This window comes from Periplaneta americana, chromosome 7, assembly GCF_040183065.1.
Source record: "Periplaneta americana isolate PAMFEO1 chromosome 7, P.americana_PAMFEO1_priV1, whole genome shotgun sequence".
In the NCBI taxonomy this organism is placed as follows: Eukaryota; Metazoa; Arthropoda; class Insecta; order Blattodea; family Blattidae; genus Periplaneta; species Periplaneta americana.
This window is the reverse complement of record NC_091123.1, coordinates 140,094,614-140,111,343: the sequence shown is the minus strand read 5'-3', so window position 1 is coordinate 140,111,343 and position 16,730 is coordinate 140,094,614. Positions and strand designations below refer to the sequence as shown.

The following is a 16,730-nucleotide window of genomic DNA, read 5'->3' as shown; positions in this document are numbered from 1 at the left end:
TATTAACTTAATTGGTTATTATAATATCAAAATGAAACCAAAATGAAACTAATTGGTTATTGTTACAGCTGCTCTTTGAGTGCACATGTCCTCAACCGTAGCCGTTATAGCTATACTAGTCGCCGTTTATCAAAGAACCCGCCTATTGCAGGGGGCTAAGAGGGGTATAGCATGCGCGCCGCTAGGAATCCGAGCTGAGTTTTGCTTGTAGGATACCTATAGCTAATATTGTCAGGCGTGGTGTACAAAGTACACAGCAGTCAGAACTCCGCGGAAGTGTCAGTCGTGTGTTCGAGTCCTGCCTCAGATATAGATGGCAGTTGTCAATCTTGTGCTCTGTGTTGACCCAGTGTCGTACTGACCCCATATCATTAGAGTCCCATTGTGAGTAAGACTAGTATTATAGTAAAAATCAACAGATGCATAGCTTCACTAAGCTGCATATGTTTAAGTACAAATACTTGAGGGTGTGATCACCTGCCGACAGGTGCATAGCTTTACTATGCTACATACATTATGTAGAACTACACTATAAGTTCTCCTGGTATTTCTCTTGTTCTCGCTGTATTCTTCTTGATTTCTTTGCATTCCCCTACTTCTCTTTGTATTCTCCTTGTTTTACCTTTGTCGTCCTTGTGTTTTTCTTGTCCTCCTTGTCTTACCCTTGTTCTCCTTGTATTCCTCATAATTTCCTTGTTTTCCTTTGTATTCATCTTGTTCTCTTATCTTTCCCTTTTCTCCTTATGTTCACCTTGTTGATTTTGTATTCCCCTTGTTCTTCTTATATTTCTCTTGTTTCTTTGCCTTCCCCTTGTTCTCTCTTGTATTCACCTTAACTCTCTTGTCTTCCCCTTGTTCTCCTTATATCCCCCTTGTTCTCTCTATCATCCCCTTTTTCTCATTATCTTTTCATTAGCCACCGGCGTGGATCAGTCGGTTAAGGAGCTTGCCTTCCGGTCTGAAGTTGTGCTCGGACGCGAGTTCGATCCCCGCTTGGACTGATTACCTGGTTGGTTTTTCCGAGGTTTTTCCCAACCGTGAGGTGAATGCCAGGTAATCTATGGAGAATCCTCGGCCTCATTTCCCCAAATTCCATCTCGCCATCACTAATCTCACCGACGCTAAATAACCTAGCGGTTGATATAGCATCGTTAAATAACCAACTTAAAAAATCGTTTCATTTGCGAGCAATAGCGGCGAGAGGGTGTTCCATTTTTTATGTGATCATGAATTAGCTGAATGTGTGATCCACTGGTCAAGAAGTCGTTGTTAAAACAGTCGTCACGGACACGCTGATTTCGTAAGGAGTGAGAAAATGTGTTTTATATTGTAAAGTTTGAGATAATAAGAAGAGTATACTTCGCTCAAAATATTTGCTGACTCGCACAAAACAACATTCAGGGTCTACCTATATCGTGAGGTAGGAAAAAAACTCACGGAAATATGTTTGGAAGAAAATAGTAATTATAACTATTGTTGTTTTATATTATTATTGTTTAAATTTTAGACGAACATGTAAAAAATTACACGAGTTTAAATTGAAACAAAAATAAGGAAATATTTTGCAACAATAATATTACTTACGTCTCATTTTGAACTACGGTATTTGTCACAGATTCTGCTTAATTTTAGTTTTATATGAGTAGAAAGAAAGTAGATGAGAACTACAGGGTGTAATAGGTGATCACCGACAAGCTCTGAGAAATGATAGGTCACACAGAGGGTATTATTTTTTGTTAAGCAACATATGCTCGATGAGACGTCCTTCATGAGTTATGCATCATTTTTAGAAGCGCATTCCGCTTCGTGCATAAGCTTGCGTTTTAAGTTTTTATAATCTCTGTTACACTGCTGTAGTTTAGTGTTGTTCTATGTAGTGCGCCTTCAGGGGTCTTATCATCCCTGTTATACTGCAACGCGTACGTAGTTTTGTTGTTCTGTGTAATGCTTTGTCTTAAGATTCAACAAATTCAACATAACCCTGCTATGCTGCGAAGGAGTCAAAAATGCAATGACTAATGAGGTACAGGACATGTAATTTGAGCTAAAATCGTATATTGTTGGAACATGCATGGAATATTTAATTTAATTTCTGCAAAAAAGAATTGCATAGCTCCTTAAGGACATGTTATCGAATATACATCAAAACTGATCCTCTCTGTGTGACCTATCATTTCTGGAAGTTTGTCTGTGAATTTCTGTTACATCCTGTATTAAGATTTCAGACATTATTATTATTATTATTATTATTATTATTATTATTATTATTTACAATCGTTTAATTAACATTACGTCACTACAGAAAACAGTAATTCAATATTAATTTCTGCCCTCTTTCTTCTTTCGTTAGGCCTAATTGTTTTATGCCTAATGGGTGGAATTCCCTAATACAGGATGAAAGTGAAATAATCCTGCAGACTGAAAGGGACGATAGGGTACACTTAAATGAACAGAAAACCTATATTATGTTTCGTGGTTAAATGCACGGTTAATATTAGAAAATTAAGTTGGAAGTTTCAGCAGTCTGGCAACATCGCAGCTAACATAGTCCTTTTTCTTATCGTAATACAGATGTTAGAGGTCAATGAAATCAGGTCTGTCTCCCTAGGTAAACCTTCCCGTCTGACTACAACGTTGTAATCTGTTTGCATCGTTCAGTGGCTTGAAATTCGTGGTTTTAAAATTAAAATTACACGAAAACTGCCTACACTATTGAAATACGCCAGAGGGATAAGTGATTCTTTATTAGATTTTCTATCGATATGGACTAAAATCAGGATCCGACTCGCAATAGTTACCGGATAAGAAGGTGCTAAAATTTGGGGAAAAAACAATTTTTTTTACTGGTTTTTAATTTTTTTTTATTTAATTGGGTTATTCTACGACGCTGTATCAACATTTAGGTTATTTAGCGTCCGAATGAAATGAAGGTGATAATTCCGGTGAAATGAATCCGGGGTCCAGCACCGAAAGTTACCCAGCATTTGTTCGTATTGGGTTGAGGGAAAACCCCGGAAAAAACCTCAACCAGGTAACTTGCCCCGACCGGGATTCGAACCCGGGCCACCTGGTTTCGCGGCCAGACGCTCTGACCGTTACTTCACAGGTGTGGACTTTTTTACTGAGAAAACTATGAATTTTCCACCAATATGGTATTACAAATTTTCGTTACATACAACATGAACTATTCGCTCTCCAAATCTGCAGTTTTTTTTTACTTCCACACTGTATAATCGGCTTTTATCCATACCTGATTTGAGACAACACAGGAATTTACAATGACAGAGAACATAAGTTTAGTCTTTTAAGTGGATGAGAAACGGTTATAGATTTTGCTTAAAGTACTACAAAGTTCTTTCGAAATGCAATAAATCTGTGACATGGGACACCCGGCAAATGCGATTCACGAAGATGTACTTCACTTAGGAGTTTAATCTTGTAAAACTTGAAAAGAACCACGAATACATTAAGCAAAGCATGAGACGCAGTCTAATGTCCAAATTTCACGAGAGGATCCCTGCGAGGGGAGTACAGTCCTTGCGGGGTAACGGGAGAGAGTAAGCCAGTAACTCAGCGTTCTTGAAGGATTTATTAAATATTATTATTTTTTTGGTCTTATAGAATATATCTGTTATGGTAACAATTAATATTAGAGAAGAAAAATTCGCTTCGGCGCCGGGGTCCTTGGTTCTACGTACCAAGCGCTCTCACCATCGAGCTACGCCGAAGTCCAATCCACAGCACCGGATCGAACTCCCCTCCTCCAGTGTTTTTCCCCATTGTGGCCTGACTCCAAGTTGGGCGTGTATGTTGACATTTTATTAAGTCAACTGTCATTATACAAGGAGCGCACTCAGTTGAGTGACTTGGTGGCCGGGATTCCACAGTAATATGCACAATAATCTGTACATAAATATGCACTGTTGCTAGAAGAATTTATTAAAGATATTTTTTTTGGTCCTACAGAATATATCTGTTATAGTAATAATTAATATTAGAGGATTGGACTTCGGCGTAGCTCAATGGTGAGAGCACTTGGTACGTAGAACCAAGGACCCGGGTTCGATCCCCGGCGCCGGAGCGAATTTTTCTCCTCTAATATTAATTAGTTCTTGAAGGAGCAGGTGGATGGGAGTGATGTCATTGTCCGGCTGGGACAAGCAAGTCTCAGTCAATGGCCGGCCGGTTCCATGTCGGGGTTAGGTTATAAGAGTGGGGGAAAAAAACTCGCATTCCTTGCTCGGATCTCCTCGTGAAATGCGGACTGTACGTAACTTAAAATGGGACGGAACGTGCGGGTCGCAGGGAGGGAGGGGACACGCCACAGAAATGCATACCTGGGGGTGCAAGAAGCAGAGAGTGCAGAGCGCGGCAGCTTGGCTTCGTAGACATCTGGACGGGAGCAACGGACGAGGGCCTCTCCTGCGACGCGCCGGTGCCTGCGTGCGGGCCACATGTTACAAAACATCTAAAGCGGCGCGATGTTCGTAACATGTCGACCTCTCTACCTAGTCCCGAAACTTTGTCAACAATTTCACTACATTTGTAATACTCTCTTTTCGTAAGGTGTTAAAAACTGGACAGTTTGAAAAGAAGCCATAAGACTGTGTGTAATAGGCCTATGTATTACATGATAAATGAGATAGAAGAACCATAAGAAGAAGAAGAAAAGGAGTGGGAGAAAAAGAAAAGGAATAGGCCTATAAACGGGGAAGCAGAATGTAAATAAAGATCAATTAAACGAACATGAATGTAGCCTACAGGGTAATTCACGAAGATCGTGACACACTCTAAGATATGTTTTCTGACATCATTGTGATGAAAATAGTTCATATAAACATGTCATATTTTAAAAATTGAGTCCGTTACACCCTCCTGAACTTTAAACAAAAACATGAACATTATAAAGGTTTACGCATTTAAATTTTCTACGAGATTGGTACTGGGTGCATTATAAATTCATTAACCCTTTGATGCACGCATTTGGGAGGGAAATAAAAAATTGTGTTTGCAAAGAAATTAATCTTTTATTTTTAAAAATTTGAAAAACTTCAATTTTTGACACAGAAAATGGGTGGTTTCATGGTAAAACCACTATGCAATACTGCAGAACACAATGCCTTCAGACTTATTGTGAATGATACAAAAGGAAACAGTTTATGGTCTCATTAAAGCAAAAGTGCCACTCCACAAGTGTTGCAGGCCCACGTACTCCCGTGTAGTTGAACTTCAGTGCTACAATAAGCACAGCATCTTGAAGATCGACACACAGGCATATGTGCCACCTTGTCGAATCTTTTCTCATATGGGACCGTTGGCTTGAAGTGGTGCACAGATTTTAGTACTGTCTTTCTCCCTCTAGGTTTTGGAATAATAGCTGCGACCAAACTATCAACAACTGCCAATCTGAAATTCTTCAGAGTCAGATCTCCACCTTCACCTCTCAATGAATATACCAAGAAGGCATTAGTCACAGTGGCATCAACAAAATACCAAAAAATACGGTGTTACTATCTTCTGCATTTTCAATCAATCTCGTAGGAGGACTTCAACATATCAGCTTTGTCAACATAACCCAATGTTTGCTGTAGTCCTTCGCGAGTTGTGGACTAGCAATTTCAGTGGTCCTATTCTTCTCTTTCCTTGAAACAGTGTTGACAATAGATGGATCGTGGTAGTTAGAAAGGAAAAAAATGGACCTTCTATCCTTCCACTTGAGCCAGGACACTCCAGTATATGACGTACGGCTATCACTCTCACCACGTTTCATGTCGCGGTCTCTTCTTTCGACGCCCATGTGTAACTGTACCACATGTATAGATATTTTGCTGCCTTAGAGATAATCAGATTCAAACTTGTGAAAAAGTTGTCAAAAACACTTTGTGATTGTCACCAACCATCTCTTCATTGTAACCATGATGAATAAGCTGACACGAAAATGGAACATTTTGTTGGATATGGTAAGCATAACTACCCTGTTTGCATGGTAGTTACGTTTTGAAACCACCACATTATTTCCATATTGATGCCACATGTGTCGAAGAAATTACAATCTTGTTACTGAAATATGTTCTAGAAGACCGAAAGACAAATAATGCTAAATAGAAACTTATGTAACTGTGATATTTTAGCATACAACTGAAATAAAAACACGTAGCGAGTCTTCCACACCCCAACTATACACAGCAACATCGGCCATCTTAATGAACAGGCTCAGCAACAAAATTCTTCTACAGTTACTAGAGATCAGTGAACGCAGCGAAGTAGTTTTGAAATAAAAACCACTCTGTAAGTAGGCATGAAACTCAAATTTAAAAGGTGGTTACTTACTGTAACCACTGCGCTTCAAAGGGTTAAAGAACATTCACATTATTAATCACCTGCAAAATCTGTATTAAGGACTGTTTTCAAAGACTCCACCTTCTGCAGCAATACGAGAAGTCGCCCGAGTGTGAACTGCGCGCACAGCATTCCCTAACTTCCGTTGTTAGCCACGAATCTATTCGGATGCTAGGTAGAGTTAAAGTTTTGTTTTATTTAACGACGCTTGCAACTGCAGAGGTTATATCAGCGTCGCCGGATGTGCCGGAATTTTGTCCCGCAGGAGTTCTTTTACATGCCAGTAAATCTACTGACACGAGCCTGTCGCATTTAAGCATACTTAAATGCCATCGACCTGGCCCGGGATCGAACCCGCAACCTTGGGCATAGGAGGCCAGCGCTATACCAACTTGCCAACCAGGTCGACTGCTAGGTAGATACGTTGTACCAATCTTATCACGTATTCACTCTCACACTATACACAACGTCTTTAAGGGGTTACGTACAGCTTACAGCAGTAACATTTTTAGATATATCCAACATTTTTTCCCTCCATTACTGTATCTTGTACTATAATAAAAATTGGTATACGTGTAAAACACTGTCCTTCTGCTATATGAAAAAAATATTGTTACGGTTTAAAAAACTATTTATATTTTTATTTCAAAATTCATAATGGTGGTAGTTCACTGTGCAGTGATGAAGCGTTTCCCTCATTACTCATAAACTTGTTAACTTTTTCATGTTCTGTCTCTCTTACTTTATTGCTGAAACTCATGTTTACAATATTATGCTCTTTCAACTACATTCCTTAATAAATATATATTTTTTTTTGTTAGAAGAAAATACTGATATTTGATCATTTTTAAATGAATTTATTTTTTATCAGACAATCTACCAAAGATAGAGAAGTGATCTTGCATCATATTGTAGATATGACATGTATAAATACACACAAAACATTTTCATCACAGAATGTTGGATAGTTTTTGAGTTATGTGGGAAACGCTTCATCACTGCACAGTGAATTGAATTTTGAAAAAAAAAAAAAATGTTGCCTAAATAATTTATTTTTAATCGTAAAAATATTTTTTTCATATAGCAGAAGGACAGTGTTTTACACATACCAAGTTTCATTATTGTACAAGATACAGTAATGGTGAAAAAAAAGTTGATTACTTGTATTTCCAAAATTTTACTGCTGTAAGCCGTACCTAACCCCTTAAACCATCCCACAAACAGCAGTCTGAAGACGTCGCAGCACAGGCGACTGAACCATTATCTCTCAGTGACTGAAACGTACGAACGAAAACATCGTACGACGGCATTCTAGGATCTGGAAATCTCCTTCGATATTCGTCCACAGCATTTCTAGCATTGAAATGGAATTTTTGCTAACACATACGCTCTAAATGAGAGAAAATGACTGACTACTACGGTAATCTTGCTTTTTGTTACCGGTGTTGCGTTATCTCTAACTCTGGCCATGGCGTCACGAGATTTTGTGCTGCTGCTATTAGCTGTACTGTAAAGACATCGAAAGAGAGTGAGAGAAGTTCACAAGGATGCGTGTTACGCAAGAAAGAACCGTGATTTTATACAAAACTACTCAAAATAGGACACGTATATATTAACTTTTTTTCACAATTATTTCAGGAATCAGATCCTAGATATGGCACAATCTTCTTGAATCACGCTGTATAACAGTGAAACAGATGAAGATAGTGTGATAACTGTGATAAGTATTGAAGAAAAATAGAGAAGGAAGCTTGGAAGGAAGAATGAGAAAGATAGAAAGAAAAAGAGGTAAAGACAAAGAAAAACCAAAGAATAATATAAGAGAGAGAGAGAGAGAGAGAAAGGGCAAATCGCAATATAGCGAACGTAGAAGCTCCGCCCACGACCCCTTCCACTTTTCCCCTACTAGCTCACCAGACACTCTACGTGATAGGCCAGTGTTGTGTCGAATGCACATTTCATGTGGGTGGGGATAACTTCCCTACTGGCGTTCGCTACATTACGATTTATCCGAAAAAAAAGAAAAGAAATGTAAAAGGGAAATAAAACTTTTAGATTATGAAGACAAAAATCAAATTCAACTTTTGTTATTATGCGTTTTGTCTGTCTTTATGTTTGAAGTGAAAAAGTCACGTAATAACAGTAGATACTTGTAAGATCTGATGTGCTATGAAATTCGATTCTTTTCCAGCAATACGCTTCGCAAAGAAGTAGGAAGGGATGCCTACTCACAAAGGGTGTTGCAATTACAGATGTCTGAAGTATTGTTTGTATCCAAGTTAATTCCAAGTCAAGTTGAATAAATAAGAATTTCAACAGCAGTAAAGCGGTGAAGAAAAAATTTTGAAGTGTATAACGACGATATATAAAATTAATCAAATACATGTTATGTGTATGACGAAGAATGTTGATATGAAGAAACTAGGAATTCACAAGTCATACAGATAATGGGAAATGGAAGATTCTCGAAGGAAGCCATGCACTAAAACTCGAGCAAGAAGGAAGACTGAATATTCTAGGAAGAAAGGGAGAAATAGGTAAAGATCTCAGTCCTATCTGATAGATGACAATGATGCATATATGACCGTATATGACGGAGGCACAATTATTATGTTTTGTGGTAAAAGTTTTTCATGCATGTGCAATTTGAACTGACATAATAATAATAATAATAATAATAATAATAATAATAATAATAATAATAATAATAATAATAATAATAATAATAATAATAATAATATTTGAACTGTAACTCGTATCACAATTGTTGAATAAGATTTACACAACTTTTCTCAGGTACTTTAGGGAGATGTGGTATAGGCTACTGCTATGTGAGCTCTTAAATTCAGTAACGAACATGTTAGAAATATAATTTACATTATGTTACTGTATTGTTTATTATTTTGGTACACACATTTAAATGCAGTCATTTGGGGTAGTTCTAAGAACTTCAGCGTAATTTAAAAAGGGACAGAGTTAAAAAATATTAGTTTATTTCATTTTTATTCTTTGTTTTATTCTTCAGATCGATATAAATTGCTCCTGAAATTCTTACTCTTATGAAACTAGCCTCTTGCAGCCTCATCCAAAAAAATTAAATAGCATAGTTAACCCATAGCTATGCTACTCATTTAGGCTTACACCGACTGGCTTGATCTCCTTTAATGCCTCAGGGGCCAAAGACTAGATCGCAATGTGTTGGCCTATACAGGATGGAAGGAAGCGATTTACTTTACTTTAATTTAATAATTTTAAATATGGTCATTACGAGATAATTTAGAAAAATATTGTTTTTGATATGACCAACAATCTACTGAAAATTCTGAGATTTTTTAAAAAGCTAAATTCATCATTATTAGGACTCGGAAGTTGATGGAATATCATCTTTTTTTCTGAGACATCAAAGATAATGCAGGATACGATACAAACTCGTTTCACTTCAACACGAACTAATAGAGCCTACTTTTATTTTACACTTTTTTTTTAATTTTCGGACATTTATTTTGTATTGGTAATTTTCCAGAAAATGTTCTACTTTTTGTTGCATTTCTGAGCTTTTCGCTTATGAAAGGACTTTTTTTTACGGTGTGGTCGTAGTCTATCCTCGAGAACCTATTGCAGATTGCTTACGCAATTCGATTACGTCTTACAAGGATTTTCCTTATGGTTGCAGGAGCCTTGACTCCTGATCGCGTGTGTTAGTGCTTCCCCACATTCAACGCAACGGAGAAAAAAATTGTATTTAATACTGCAGCCGCAGTGCCCGCAGTCAGCATATTATATCACACAAGAGAAGACGTGAAAATGCCGAGAATATAACAAAGCAGGCAAAGTTTTTTTTTTTTGCGACAGTCAAGTAATGACAAAGTATTTTCCACGGATGGAAATATACTATTTTGACTGTATTTTACTATTAAAATCATGGTAATTTTTTCCACTTCAATGTCATATTTTCAAACATTTAAAGTCATTATGTAGATCATTTTTCTGCAATTGTTTAGCTCATCAACTTCTCAATCCTAATCATCATATATAGCAATATTACTGTTGCTATAGTTTACTGAATTGTAAAAAGTTGGGTGTAATAAATTATCCCATTCTGGTTGCAGCACTGCCAGCTTTTCATAGCCACGTCACTACAGATAAGGAGTAAAATTTTGAATTTCTTGTAAAATGATTAAATCACTAATAAAGTATGATCAGATAGCTTGTATTACAAAAAAGCAACTCGTATTTTTAAACAATTTAATGGTACCCGTAATCAAAATTTTAAAACAAAAGTTTTTATTTTTTTTAAACGTTTCGCAAGGGAACAAAATGTTACATATTTTTTTGTTCGTATAGCTCTACTTCTAGGAACAATATGTAACAAGGAATGTATTACGTTCCCTACCATCCTGTGTATTTGGCTCAATTTAGTGCAAGTCATTGGAGAAAGATGTAAGAATTAACTTTTTATGCCCATATCTACATATAAAATAACCGATTATACTATTTGAAAGTGTATATTCCAAGCACACTAGCCTAACACTATGTCTATTTACAGCTCTATCACTTTGTAATAAACGGAATTTACTCAAGAGACCGCAGGGCCTGTAAGTGGTTTCATACACCTTCGAAGGTAAAAAAATGATTTTCAATTTTTATTATGGTAGTTCAATATGAACTTTTAGCTTTATGTATTTGAAATAAACTTTAATATATCTATGAAATTATCAAGTTATGAATTAAAATGTCCTGCCATGCAAACACAATACTATCCAGCTTATCGCTCATTTTCTCAAAAATATATTTTTCAAAACTTTTAAAATAATATCTTCCACAATTTTTTAGGTAATTATATGACATTTTGCAAGGAACTTTTTCTTCAGTAAGATCAACAACTTTATACTATCTTTAACAGAAGTTTAGAAACAAAAAAAAAATGTTAATGAAAAATTTCTTAAAAATTTAAATATACGAAGAAAATTTGTTTCCTCCTTATGCAGTGTAGATGTTCTAACCATTATTAATATGAATGTTACCTTTAATAATTACTAAAAATTGTAACAATCTCGGGAATATCGCAAAATTAAAATTTTGAAGACAATTCACAATCCCAAAAATTTTTTATATTGGGCAGCCAAAAATTTTTTTTTCAGATTTAAGAGAAATTTTTAGAAATTAAGCATATAAAGTTTAATGAAAATAGGGCTTAAGGATATGGAGAAATAAAATTGATAAAACAAGTAACATTTTAAAGGTCAAAAGTATACGATTTCACTTCTACTCCTGTTTAATTATTAACAAGATCTTCTTTCAGTGTTCTTGAGTTCAGTACTTGTGGCAAATCGTAAAGAGCTTTGGTTTAATAGGGTACGATGAAGCCCCCTTTTGTCAAGAGTATCAGCCTCTTCATTACCCTTGCCTCCAGTGCAGTGTATTTAGGTTTCAGAAGCTTACTTTTAGTGGTATTCTCTGCCCCAGTGTACTACAGCCACTCAACCACATGAATGATCAAATTAAGAAGATTGTCTCCCGTAAATTCATAAAGGTAACGTAATAATATAACGGTATTCGATATATTTTAATAGGCCTAACTTATTTGTATGTGTGTAGTGTTTCAGTGTTTAGATGAATTGCATGTGACTCTTTCACTCGTGTACGATTAGCCAATACAGTGTAAGAATGCGTTGAAGTTCAACCAATCAGAGCAATCTATCTCTGCAATATTGTCGGTTTTATAGTATCATATTTGTCTTGTCGATGATGATTCACAATTGTGTCCATAAATGAATGTGGAGTACCATAACCTAATTTATCAGAAATAATCACTCAATATCAACTTTTCCAGCATAAAGTATAGGGTAAATTAGGCTCTGTTGGACAGTCGGGCATGTTGGACACTTTGTACTTTAACATGTTACCTCGCCACTTGTGGGCACCACATTCTGCTAGAAGTCAATGACGGAAGTAGGCACGAGTGGGGCTACTTCCGTCATTGACTTCTAGCAGAATGTGGTGCCCACAAGTGGCGATTTAATACGTTAAAGTACAAAGTTTCCAACATGCCCGACTGTCCAACAGACCCTAATTTATCCTACCCAATAAATTTACTTGTACAGAATATCAGTTTCATAATTGTATAATTAAGTTTTCATCTTTTTAAATTAGGAGTGTTTATAATAAAATAAATATTTGCATTATTCCTTTGTTTCTGTCAATCATGCGTAGTTAGTGGTAGTAGCACAGTCTAGTATATACAGTCACGAAGCTTGAGTTGTGAGTGTGCTAGGAACAATAGACTGCGCCGGTACTATTTCGCATTGTCTGTAATGAGGCGATATCAGCGATCCTAGTGGTTAGCAACTATCTATGGATGCATATTTATTACGTATTGAGCTTCGTGACTGTATATACTAGACTGTGGTAGCAGTTAACAGCAGAAGACTCTGTGGCCTGTTTCTTAATGTGACTACTTGGACTGGTGGCAGGCTAACAAGGAAATCAGAGATTTGTGACAAGTTAAGTCAAATTTGTTTCTTCAAATTCTGAATTGACTGTCAATTATTTACAAGTTTGACAAGTAAGATTGCACATCACAATACAACATTGTCTCAAAAAATCAGTGAAAAAAGCGAGGTTATGTCTTGTCTAGTTAAATTTATTATTTATAAGTTATTAGATGTGTTGATTACAGCCTTCGTCCAATCATTTATACATATATACTCTAGAGCATCAAAAACGCGTCATTAAACCAAGACTAGAGCGTCAAAAGCGCGTCGAATACACATCTCTACAGCGTCAAAAGCTTGCTGCTAAACCAGCCCTAGAGCGTCAAGAGCGTGCTGCTAACAAGCCTATAGCGTCAAAAACGCGCCGCTTACACAACCCTAGAGCGTCAAAAACGTGTTACTTTTACAACTCTAGAGCGTCAAAAACGCGTCATTAAACCAAGCATAGAGCGTCAAAAGCGCGTCGAATACACATCTCTACAGCGTCAAAAGCTTGCTGCTAAGCCAGCCCTAGAGCGTCAAGAGCGTGTCGAATACACATCTCTACAGCGTCAAAAGCTTGCTGCTAAGCCAGCCCTAGAGCGTCAAGAGCGCGTCGAATACACATCTCTACAGCGTCAAAAGCTTGCTACTAAGCCAGCCCTAGAGCGTCAAGAGCGCGTCGAATACACATCTCTACAGCGTCAAAAGCTTGCTGCTAAGCCAGCCCTAGAGCGTCAAGAGCGCGTTGAATACACATCTCTGCAGCGCCAAAAGCTTGCTGCTAAGCTAGCCCTAGAGCGTCAAGAGCGCGTTGAATACACATCTCTACAGCGTCAAAAGCTTGCTGCTAAGCCAGCCCTAGAGCGTCAAGAGTGTGCTGCTAACAAGCCTAGAGCGTCAAAAACGCGCCGCTTACACAACCCTAGAGCGTCAAAAACGTGTCACTTTCACAACTCTAGAGCGTCAAAAACGCGTCATGCTTGGTTTAATGACGCGTTATATATATCGGATTTATAAAATAAAACCATCTGCCCTTCAATAAGGGTGACCACAAGCATCCAAAAAACAAATGCATATATAAAAGTTTACAATGATACAATAAAAATACATACAATAAATTTCAAAAGAAAATGAAAGTGAATCATATTACTTGAAATAAAGATGAAATTGCAAAATTTGAATTGAGTCCTTTAGAATTTCTCTAAGGATTTTCTCAACATTGTAAAATATGAATTCCGTTGATTTTAAAAGGTTGTAGGTGTATTTGGAGATGGTACCATGAACTCCAAGAAGAAGTCCGTGTAGGCTACTGACCAACGATTAGTCATGATGTTATACTGCTTGCTATACCTTATTTTATTTCAAGGAGTGCAGTTCGGTGGCTTATTTGAACACCGAACTGCACTCCTTGAAATAAAATAAGGTATAGAAGAAGGAATGCAAGGTTCATAGATGATTGATTCTTTTTCATTAGTTTACATCATTACTACTCAAAGTAGTCACTTTATTAAACAGGCCTTTAGTCGTATTTGTAAATAAATATTTTCTTATTATACTACGAACGTAAATAAAATATCTCATCCCATAATAGTAGGCATTATTATTTCATTAATTATTTATTTATTACTGTATCCGTGAAATAAATAAATATAAACATCAAGCTAAGTTTTCATTTCCTTTGATAAATTCACACTTCGAATCTTGAATTTATCGGAAAAATGAAAACCTCTTATGATATTACTCGCGAACATTAACAGTAATGCTACATTCAAAATGAAATACACATTTTTTTTTTAAGAAAAAACTATTCTTCCCATGCAAGAATAATATTAATATTTGCATAAACTTTGTATTACGCCAGACGAGTTATTAAATGCATTGTGAAGTATGCTTACCTCTTTCTCAAATAGAAAATGACGAATATGACGACACCATTTCCGATGAGCAAAACGCAAATGATCATGGTTGGTAGTAATATATCTGCAAGAAAAGGATTCAAATCAATATTTATGAACATTCCGCAAGCACATAAGTGTCTACTTTGGTCCGTCCCAGGAATCTGTGGAGTAGAAAAACGAAACAAGACATCTGAGCAAGCGGTATGTGGGAGGGCTAGGGCCAATGATCGCTCTGGGGGAAGGCATTGCTTGAACGAAGCGACCAATCGCTTGGATGGAGGGGATAATTTCAATCTGAATTCTACTCTACTTTCTACCACGAGCATCTTACCCCTTAGCGGATTCGAGCTGATACTGCCCGCAATACACTCCAAAACAGATAGACTCCGCCCCTACATGCGCGAAGTTACTCTAGAGATTCCCGGGACGGATCATAGGTGTCCATTTTGTATAAGGAACGTAAATAGTGGCGCTACGAACTTATCTTGTTGCTCTGTGCGAGAAAGAAAGACATGGGTAGTCTATGACTAGAATAAGAGAGTGATCGTAGCTGTGCAGTACAAGCGACTGCCGTTCCACAAACAGAATGGTCGGGTAATAAGCACATACATTCATTCATAAAACAGTTATAAACAGTGACCTATGAAGAAGCACATACTTCTTCATTTTATATAGGCTATTAATTAAACTCTGTTTCAAGTTTCAATATTTAATTTAACAGTTGATAGAAATTAATTAGGATAATAATTTACAATAAATTCACGATAAATTGTGTTGTATAAAATTTAGAAACTGCTTGTAACAACATTGTTTTACGGAAAACTGTGTAACGTCTTCAGAAATTTCAACCCACAGAAATTTAAATTACATTCTAGTGAATATTAGGATTAGTTGTTTGCTTAAGTTATAATATACTATACATTTCATGAAACTTGTTAATTGAAATAAGATTGTATTTTAGTATTTAATTTCATCTCATTTCATTTCATTTCATTTCATTTCATTCATTCATTCATCCATTCATTCATTCATTCATTCATTCATTCATTCATTCATTCATTCATTCATGTGTATAAATTATAAAACGTTGTACAGATTTGCTGAATTTATAGATATGTCAAATTTTATTAACTTCATAATTAAAACATAAGATTAATTCAATAGGAGATTTAATTAATCAATGTAGAGCAGCTGGCTACGGACTGGAAGGTCCGGGGTTCGATCCCAGGTGGTGACGGGATTTTTTCTCGTTGCCAAACTTTCAGAACGGCCCCGAGGTTCACTCAGCCTCCTATAAAATTGAGTACCGGATCTTTCCCGGGGGTAAAAGGCGGTCAGAGCGTGGTGCCGACCACACCACCTCATTCTAGTGCCGAGGTCATGGAAAGCATGGGGCTCTACCTCCATGCCCCCCAAGTGCCTCCATGGCATGTTACGGGGATACCTTTACCTTTTACCTTTATATCATATACATATTATAATAATGTATTTATAACCCTAACGTACCTATCTCAGATAAAGCAGGGTTCTCTGTAAAATTGGAGTATAATAAATAAAACTGTTTAAAGTAAATCTGGAAGAAAAAAGTAGGCCTAATATACGACAAAATTACAGAATAATATTTCTGGTATTTCTGTACAATTGTTTGTATTCAATTCCAAGGTTTGTATTTTATGGCGAGTACCTTCACCTGTGCCTAACTCATAAACGAAGTGTTTGGGAGTATATGTTTCTTAACAAAAAAAGTCCTCTCTGCATGGCCTATTATCTCTATCAGTTTGTCGGTGAGGTCCTGTTACACCCTGTACTAGATAAGCAATTACTGCAATGAACTCAATTACTTACCATACATGAGATCTGACTCCGTGACGATTGCAGCTACATCTGTTGTTAGATTGCTTTCCGTCTCCGATAGCCTGATTAGCGAACTGTTCTTCGTCCATATGCCATAGGTAACGTCTGAAAAATAAAAGTATTTTGACATTTGTATGAAAATTTGCGCATCTGAAAATTATTC

At 36.7% G+C, this 16,730-nt stretch overlaps 1 protein-coding gene across 2 annotated transcripts in view; it reads right to left on the bottom strand.

Moving 5' to 3' along the window:
• The window catches only part of LOC138703488 (uncharacterized), a 349,295-nt gene that overhangs the window by 7,355 nt on the left and 325,210 nt on the right, over positions 1–16,730 (bottom strand). For both annotated transcript variants that reach the window (XM_069831388.1, XM_069831387.1), the window contains exons 7-8: positions 16,559–16,672; positions 14,711–14,795 (exon numbers count right to left, since the gene is read on the bottom strand). In XM_069831388.1, the coding sequence (XP_069687489.1) occupies positions 14,711–14,795; positions 16,559–16,672 (199 nt within the window). The remainder of the gene's footprint in view (positions 1–14,710; positions 14,796–16,558; positions 16,673–16,730) is intronic.